General features: G+C 45.4%; 1 protein-coding gene across 1 annotated transcript in view; it reads right to left on the bottom strand.

Annotated features, from left to right (window-relative positions):
• Positions 1-6,407: 6,407 nt before the first annotated feature.
• The window catches only part of LOC126573051 (leucine-rich repeat-containing protein 4B), a 6,262-nt gene continuing 2,669 nt past the window's right edge, over positions 6,408-10,000 (bottom strand). Inside the window, exon 2 of the mRNA XM_050232842.1 lies at positions 6,408-7,703. Within this exon, the coding sequence (XP_050088799.1) occupies positions 6,408-7,703 (1,296 nt within the window). The remainder of the gene's footprint in view (positions 7,704-10,000) is intronic.

The following is a 10,000-nucleotide window of genomic DNA, read 5'->3' as shown; positions in this document are numbered from 1 at the left end:
CGGAAGAGTGAAAAAGCGTGGGGTAACATTGAATGTTAAAGAATGAAGGTGGTAAGCGCTACGATCATTTCATGCCAGCTGCTGTGCGCTGCGCTACGGTACATCACCGTTCACACTCATGGATGACATTGATGATGCAGATGAAGTGAGCCAGCAACGGCTCAGTATACTTTGCGCACACCGGTTGCTGTGGATTCTGATGGATGGAAATGCATTTCACCTTCGTGCCTCGAGGGAATGACAACATTCAATAAATTATTAACAAATCTTCTGGTGGTGGAGGGCTGGTACTGGAAAAATGAAAATAAACTACTGAAGCTGGTCCTCAGTGCCATCAAAGACTGGTGAAAAACACGAAAAATGAACAGTTTCTTACCTTCCACCATCATCGGTGTAAAACAAACAAAAACAAAACACGAACCGCGGGTTTGGTTTTATACAAAATTGCTTGTTTAATTTATTTAACTACAACCACATGATAAAGTTACATTGATCTTTCTCTTCTGGCTACCGTCACGGCGCATCAACAGGCGAGCACCACCGTTTCCATTTTCCTTCGTACAAGGTTATAAAGATAAAGGATAGTTTTCTATTACAACTTCAGCGCCGCTCACACATCGTACGACGTGGATAATCTATTGACTTTGCTTCATTTTCCATTAATTCATCCACGACTTTGGCTCTCTTGAATCCCGCTCTTGCAACTGCGATCATCAGTGTATGCTACACGCGGTTTTCGCTTTCACGAAATTGCTGTCGCCATTGGCGTCATGTGCGCTAGCGTTTACCATTTCAAATCCCTGGTGTTACAATACTTTCCCTTTTTCCTTGCCTTATTATGTATGTGATTTATTTGTTTAGTTGTTGTTTCTGTGTTGCTGGGATGCTGTTTTTGCTCTTTTTCTCTGTCTTTCCCACACTTCCGGCTTGTGACTGTGATAAATGGTAGCCGGAAAAAGGGACCGGTTCCGTGACCGAAACCTGGTATGGCAGGCCAGGTGTAACAGTGCGCCACGTAGCAAAATGCAATCGAACATTAAACCAAATAATTAACAACACAACAAAAAACGATGCAGTGGATGTACAGTAGCAGGATCTTGCTCCCTCCCGGTTTGACCAGCTCGACCACAGGAGTAATGGTGGTTGGTGGTGGTAATGCCACCGGAAGAGCATCATCCGGGCATGATGAAATGGAAGGAATATTTACAGTTCATTGGCCAGCGCGCCGTGAAAAATGCAACCACTAAAATGGGTTGCTTTGTTGCTGTTTCTCTGGTTGAAAATTGGGGGCGGACTGGAATTCAGTGTGATGACTATGGATGATGATGCTCCAGCAAAGGCTCACCGGGGCAAAATGAACGAGAAACGACAGCGGAGCGTCCGCTGTAGGTCATTTTTCAGTGACCGGATATGCGGACAGCAACCCGATCGGGCTGCGCGCGAGGGAAATGCTGTATTTTTCCGATAATTGAATTATTTTTGCATTACTCGCCGCCCCAACTCGTGCACTCATTCTCTCGGTACTCGCGCTCCCGGTATGTATATTTTGTGTGATTTTCAGCGAAGTGCATTTGCGATTTCATTATGCTCTGCCGTGCTGTTTATGCAGTTCTGCTGTCACACATAAAATATTCCGCATTTTGCATTCCCATCCCGTCCCGGTTAGCCACTGTGCTGCTGAATGCTGCTGCTCCGAGCCGACTGATCGGGAATTCGGCCAGTAGATTTTGGCTACCGATGAGCACGCTTCATCATTCCACAGCCTCCTCTCCGGCTCCGGCGATTGTTGTGTTTTTAATGCTGATTTTTAATTTTCCCAGAAACCTCTCAAACTCCCTCGAACATCATTCGCTCGATTCGAAACCACTATAGTCGAGTGCGGCCAAATGAACACGGATACATTGCCATCGTGGTCATTATGCTGTGTTCCGCGACATATTACGAGGGTCGATCGAAGCACTAATGAGTTTTAAAATCGAACCATCATCACTAAAACAGCTCCCCCTCTGCATCATTTAGTGTTAAATCATCTAACAACATCTTCGCTTATAAGCTTATCAACAAAATGGACTACAGGATTGTTTGGAAATCAATTTAGTTGAAACTACAACAATAACTACCCTCATCAACAGCGCAGTGCACGCTGAGTTTATGATCAATATTAGCGTATAAACAATCTGCGCGAAGCATTCACTAATGCTATAATAGAATCTGAACTGAGCCGTTCAAGAAGTGTATTACTTTTCCCATACTTTACCAAACATGATGAGAGCGACTGGAGCCACTAGCAATGCTTTCTCTTCCAATTCCTCTCGCTTCCGCTGTTCGCACGCCAGAACTGAGTGATGAATGTGCAGAAAAATTAGTTGAAAATGCTTAATTTAATTGACGATGCAGCATTTTCCTTCCGTCCTCCCGCCACCTGCCATTTTCAGTCGATGTACAATGGCTTCCGGATGCCTTCGTATCGGTCCGGTTTGGTTGCTTCCGTTAAACGGAAACATTGGACGCTCGATCGTTTGTTTTTATTCGGCGTTTGCTGTAGCGTAGCGTAGCTCGTATGTTGTAAAGGGTTTTTTTGTGTCCTTCCCCCCCCCCCCCCCTCCTACCACCCATTTGTTGGTTGCGTGTTGCTTCACGCATCAGTTTCCTATAATTTGCCACGAAATTCAGGAAACGAGAGTTTAATTGTTTCAACCCGGAATGTTTCATTAAGCCCACAGCACACGGGATGGCCTCCAAAATGGTTCATGTTGGGTTCAGTCACCGGAAAGGGGATCTTTTAATGAACTTCTTTTCCACTGGTTCTGGTCACGGGGAGACTTAATGCACCATTCCGGGTGGATGTGTTCAGTTCCTGTTGCGCTTTAGTTGAGTTTAAATTCACTATCCAACTCGTTGCCGTATCGTATTGTTCACATGCAAGTAGCGTTTTGTTTCAGCACCAGCACCATTGAAGGGGTTTTTTTAGTTCTGATAAGCAATACATGTACATTATTAACGCTCACAAAAAGAAGCAGGACCGGAAAGCTATTGAAAAAAAAAAACTATGTCCATTTTATCTTACTGGCAAACAAGTCGAACAAATAAAGTATAATGGAACAATAATTACAAAACCTACCACAATCTAACTGAGCTCGACTATTGACCTGACCTCCGTGGTGTCACGTTCTACCGATGATGATTTTGATTATGGTCGTGTGCGTTGAGCTTGGTTTGTTTGGTTTTTTTCTCTCTGTGTTAGCCCAAGGCTCTTCATGCAGACGCGCGGTTATCGCGTTCAATGTTGGCAGTAGGTTCGATTTATGAATCATGTGCCGCCTGCCAATGAATGTACATCTCAAACGTGTGCTGCAGTGGCGTTGAGCTAATAGGTTCCCGCTTCTTTGTTTAGGCTTAATTACATTAATCGATATACCGGGTTCGTTGATAGTACTATAATGATAGCAGTCCAGAGTGTTGATATTATGTAGTGCACTAATTGTATGTAGCTGTAGCTAGAGGCATCCTAAACGTGACTACGTATGGCAATAGTTTGCCGACACATTTTTGTATTTATTATTAGGATTGATTTTGTTCTTCCCTTTTTTTTGCTTGCTTTGCGCGATGAGCTAAAGTATAATAATATATCTATTAATGTAATGTGATCATCCCTGTCCTACCCCTCGTATGGTCATGTAAATGCTAATAATCCTGCACACTTCAGTATTTACACATTGTATTGGTATCGCTTCTGAGCATAACTTTGTTTGGTTTGTTTTCTATTTAATTTGTTTCCAAACCCCCACGCTCACAATCACATACCGAACAGACATTGTAGGTTTTAGATTCGCTGTACCGTGTTCGTGTTTCTATTTCGATAGCCGCTAAACTAGAGAGACCACAGTAGAGATAGAGAGAGAGAACAGGAAGCACTTTTACCGCTGAATGCACAACGCACCCGAATTGTGGACTTGTGGAAAAGGGATAGAGAGGGCGCGAAGAGGTATTTTACATTGATATTCAACAGTTGCTGATCCCAAAACCGCATTTTAGTAACTTAAAGTAGAACCATGTCCATGGCTGGCGCGAGAAGCTGAGGTACCGATCGAGCACGAACCAACAATTACATACTTCGAACATTTAAAGCTGGCAATAATTTAATGCAACAAAACGGTGTCAAAAAAGAAGGAAAAAGTAAGTGCGCTAAACCAGCCCTAGACAGTCGGCGGCAGTGAATTTGATGTTTCCGAAAGCAATACTATGTCATAGGCTTGTTGACTGTCAAATTAGTGGCCAAAGTTGTGAGTGCCGGGCATTCTGGTGGGAAAGTTCTATCAGCCACATGCTACGGCGACACACAAGGAAGCACAATGGACCAGATGGACAAACAACACTATCCCCTGACGCTGATGTGCTGTCATTCTGATACGACAGCAGCTGATGGGTTTACTGTACAGAAGGAGGTCAGACTGGGAGCGTCACACTGGGACGTCCCTTGAGTGCCACAATGTAAAAATAGAAGAATTGTAATCTGTGTGAAGTTTGATTGCAGTTCGATTGAGTTTAGGCGGCAGTGACATGCACAACGTTCACTTATACCCTGACCTGGGAATCATATTTTTAGTTTTTCTCCAAAGCTTTCCGTGACACTCCTGGTGGTGATGGACATAACTGGCGAAAAATCATTTGGCCACCATCAGTTTTGAGGGCAGTCAAAAGCGTTGCCTAGTGGGGGATAAAAAGAGAGAATTGAAATCACTTCAAGACTGGACAATCCGTTAGCAGGTCCTGTCATTAATCGATTGCCAGTCAAAAAGAAGCACGGCAATCATCGCAAGGAGTAAACATTTGCCATTCGCTTCCGTATCATCTGTCGGTCGGTCTGTACACAACAGTAGCATTCCAGCAACAGCGCTGCAGACCGCGAACAAAGGGAAGGAAATGTGGCGGAGATGTAGACAGTCATGATGGTCATTAGTAGGAGCGCAACGATCAATCTAAGGTTGGTCGTGGTGGTGGTGGTAGTGGTGGTCTACCGGCTTACCACCATGCCGTCACTCGGCATTCCTCGAACCAATTCCAAGCAACCATCTCCTGGGCCCGGCCCGGCCATCACCATTGCATCGGCCAAACCGCCAGGAAATTGCTGCAAAACTAATTTATTCAACAAGCGGAAAAATCTTTCAGAACACTCCTCGACTCTGCAGAACGTCCGTCGGCTGGTCCGCAGCCCATTCTGGCCGCAGTATGCAGCATCGGACTACGATACTGGCGATGATAATGCAGTCTAATGATCGTGCAACATACACATACACCCGGGCAGGACAGACGGGTGAACAGAACGGCGAACTCCTCGATGCTGGCGACGATGACGGTGTGCTAGCCTGTGGGGCGGTTCTACCGTTTCCAGGTCCGGTGATTATGTTGCGAATGCAAAACAGGACGCTACGTCGTGTACCGCGCATAATGCCGCATGCATTGGCGTTTCTTGTGTTCCGTTGTTTGTTTATTTTTTCTCTCTCGCAGTTTTCCTTTCACTCTGCACGTGTGGTCGAGCCATGCGGAACGTTGGCGTTGGCACATTGGTTTAGCTCCCGGTCCCGGTCAATTTATATGGATATTGCAGGGTGGTCGAGCATCTTTGCTATCATCTCGCCGTCCGGCTTCACTTTGATGAGCAATTTGAACTCTTCGCTTAACAACCGAGTCCCATGGATTTTGATTTCCCGAGTTTGTCGACAGAAATAAACAAAACGATTCTGCGGTTGACAGCATCAACCATGGATCACGGTAGCCACCAGAAGAAGGTCAGACATCACGAGTTGCTAGCTGCTTTATTGTGGTAATGAACCCCTCCGATGGTCTACTCTCGGTGCGTGCGTGAAAAACCACATAATAAAATATCTACACCCCGAGTAAAGCTGGCCAACCGCAGCAACCACTGACGCCGGTAACACCCGTTGCCCGTTGTCGCCGGCATATGGTTTAATTGGAAATATTGGTCACTTTTTTGCATAGCCACCAAAGCGGTTGAAACGCTTTCCCCTTCCGCTCTCTGGCTGCTGGTTGACCTTTCGACTCCGGAATGAAACCACAAAAGAGCGGTCAGAATGGCGCGCAGGGTGACTTTTGTGGAAGCGAGCAAGCGTTGGATCAGGCATCAGGCGATAGCTGATCATGCAGTCGATCAGCAGTCAGCATTATTATCGCCAGTTATCGGTAGTAGTAGATTGTAGCTCGAAGCACCTTCTGTCAATCGGCAACGAATGTCAACTTGAAAGCTACGCTTGCGATCTTCCAAAACCTTCTGGAAGGCGCCAAATGATAGGGAAAGGGAAATGACTCGTGAATCGTGTATCCTAGCCTGTCCTGTCCTACCTCATGTCCGTCAACTCTACCACGCTCCGTTCCGTTCCGCATTAAGTTCAACTAATTTTGATACTAAAGTATTTGAAACACATCCCTAGCAGCACCGACGGCAGTGGTGATGATAGAAGGTATCGTACGGCCGAAGAAACGGCCGTCAGCAGCGGTCGACCATCGTGGCTAGCGTGCCCGTGGCCACTGTTGCTCCCAGCCTTGTTGCCACTACGGCTACTACCGGTCCCTGTGCCACCGGTACTGCTACTACCGCCGGTCCCATCACCGGAGGTCCAGTGCTGCCAGGACCGGGTTCTCCCTCGCCAGACACTCGATCGGGCCGAATTGGAAGCTTCCAGGTTTTCCCGAGTCACCTGCTCCAGGCAGCGACCGATCGAGTAGAGATCGATCGCACTCATCGGCAACCCATTCACCTCGAGCGGTGAGATGCAGTAATTCTTGGAGAGAAAGTCACCGCTGGTGCCACCGTGCGACGAGTACGTCCCATTCGCCAGCGGACTATCGAGCAACGTGTGGATGTGACATCCACAGGGGAAGTAGTTACTATTTACATGGAGCGTCTCGATTCCCTCAAGCACGATCGCCCCACTGTCGGGCGTTTCGAGCAGATGGTTCCCCTGTATCCGTAGCACCCGGATTCGGTTCGCTTGCGTAATGTTTAGCTCCTGGATGGCGTCGATCTTGTTGTTCAGGATGTTCAGTAGCTCCACGTGGACAAGCCCATCGAAGGCACCGGACCGGATGATGCCCAGATCGGACTCTTGCAGCGATAGCAGCTTCACGTGCGTTAACCCCCGGAATGTGTACGGTGCAAGTGAGGCCAGATCCATGAACGAAAGCTTCAGATAACCGACCGTCTCGAGGCCATAGAAAGCATCCGGTTCGATGGCCCGTATACCCGACGGCAGTATTAACCGATCGACGTTGCTGAGGCTCGAGAAAGCATTCGTCTCGATCGTGACGGTAGGATTGTCGGCCAGATGGATCAACCGGATGTTGACCGCCCCGGCAAACGCGTACCCTTCGATGCGTAGAATCTTGTTGTGGGCCAACAGTATCTGCGACACATTCTGGAGCCCAGCGAACGCGAACGATGCGACGGTGGCCAGGGGTGTGTGCTGAATCGAGAGATCACGCAACCGGGGTAACCCCCGGAACGCGAACGGTTTGATGGTGGTGATGTTGTTGCCATCGAGTGACAGCTTCCGGAGAGCACGTAACCCCCCGAATGCGTCACTCTTGACGATCGGGAAATAGTTTTTCGTCAGCGACAGCTGCTCCACCGTCACCGGGATGGCCTTCAGTGGTATCTCTCGTAACGCTCCAGTGTTGCACATGACCTGTCGGGGAGGGGAAAATCGAAGAGAAAGAAAGAAACGAAACAAACTATTGATTACAAATTCAGTCTCAGGATGAGTCCCGGAAAGAGCATTGCAGAGCGGGAGTAGAAAAGGATCGGACCATCGGGCCCAATCAATTCCGTTTAGAGATTTCGCGCGAACGGTGCAAAAATATGAATTGTGCCGGCGTGTGACAGCCGCATATCAGCCGCACCGCTTGTTGTGACACTCCGATCCCGTCGATCAAAAATGGAGCGTCAAGCGACGGTACCATGGATCGACGAAGGGCTCTGGAGCTCTGGCATGCATGATTAGAATGCTCGGTCGCTCGTTACCGAATCTGTCAAGCGTTTTCTAGTAGCTGCTGTGGTGCCGGTCGTCTCACTTCTCGCGAGACGATTGCTTCAAACTGGCAGTACATGCTTGTATATTCCTGGGGCACAAACTATGAATAATGCATGTGTGCATTCAATGGGAGCTGGCTGAGTGAGTGTGCTCTGCTCCGGACACTCACTCACTCGCTCAGAAAGCTATGAATAGATCATGGGAAATTTATGCAAAGTATTTGCAATGAAATTGAGGTTAAAAATGTGTCATACCGGTTATGCGCACCATGCAGTGAACCGCCAGTACGGTAACGAGCACTTCTGGACGGTGAGAAAAGGGGTGATCATTCACATTTCAAATAATAAAAATGTATAGCATAAAAGCAGAGCAATTTTCAATTTGAAATCAAAATAACAACTAGAAATAAAAATCATAATGCTAATTGCAACATAGAGTACAGATAGCGCAATGTTTTCATATAAGAATTCGGTACGGTTTTCAAAGGAGCTACAGCAAGAGGAAAATAACAAGCGATCGACCAAAGGAAACTTTGATTCATTGTTTATGCTTCGTTCTAACGATAGATAGAAATGATTAAGTAAAACAACAGTTAAAATAAGATTAGATGAAAAGTATTTAAATTCAAACATAAAATTCGGTTGCATAATTAATCAATATATTTCGTACAATAATTTAGATTCACCAAATAAAATTAATTCAATGGAAATGTGACACAACTGCATTCTGGTTAACTTTTCTTCTATCACTACTTTCAGATTTTCTTTTGATTTCTCTACCATCTCCTTTTGCATATTCAAAGAACGAAGGATTGAATACTCTTTTAAAGTATTTTATGTCGTAGTACAACAGAAAAGAATTTACTGCTATCTGTTACGAATTAAATCATACAATCTAGATAAAGAAACAGAAAATGCTGACAAGCTGAATCTAAAGCCGGCGATACATGAAGCGTAAACTCTCGTATAAACTCAGAATGTAATGCCAAAAAGTTTACGCTTCGTGTGGCAGGCATAATCGCATAAAAGTTTATACCGAAACGTCAACTGCAATTACATTCGTGCACCTGCAATTACACTATGCTATTACATCAATTACATGTGTTTTTGGCCACAAAAAATATAAATCGACGAGATAAGTTGATTTCTGAACATCTTCTTTAATATTTTAAGATGTTTTTACTGTATATTAGCGATTGAAGAACATTGAATCCATCATAACGCTACGCTTCATGTTGGTGCTAAGTTTACGCTTGCTTTTACACACGGATTTACGCTCCGCGGGCCTATAATCTTTTTGACATAAGTATAATCTTTTTGGCATTACACTCTGAGTTTATACGAGAGTTTACGCTTCGTGTATTCCTACCTTAACACTAATTTCAAGGATCTAGCGCAATATGCTTTCGAGATGCAAATGTTTGTGAAGCCTATCCTTCCTATCATACATCATCATCATTTACATATTAAATTAAAGATTTCTTTTAACAATTCGTCCCGTTTTCCCTTTGCAAGGTAGCCAAATATCATCATATAAAAAATCGTTCAAATTTCTTATGTTATGGTATCATCGCTACAAATAACTGATTTCTTTAAAGTATTTGACGATTCCAATGCTGCTCTTTTAGCTGTGAAAGCGCTTCAGAAATAATGGTTCCAAACTAAATCAGTAGCAATCGGTGTACGTTGCCACTTTTGCGTTTTTCATAAAAAACCATTAAACAATTTACCTTTCCATTGACCGAATCGCGAATTTACTTGATTCACATCACCCCCACACATTCCATTCGCATTCGACTTGTTAAAGTACCCCCGTACTGTTCTTTTTGGTACATCATGCAATCCAAGGTTTCCGTCTGCCCTTGGAATTCACAGAGAAACAACAACGTTTCAGCTACTTGCCCCTCGTGGGTCATACGTGGGCTCGAGACCGCCAAGGAGCAGCTGGAGAAG

Source organism: Anopheles aquasalis, chromosome 2 (assembly GCF_943734665.1).
Source record: "Anopheles aquasalis chromosome 2, idAnoAquaMG_Q_19, whole genome shotgun sequence".
In the NCBI taxonomy this organism is placed as follows: domain Eukaryota; kingdom Metazoa; phylum Arthropoda; class Insecta; order Diptera; family Culicidae; genus Anopheles; species Anopheles aquasalis.
Note: the sequence above shows the minus strand (reverse complement) of the source record. Positions and strands in the feature narration are given on the sequence as shown.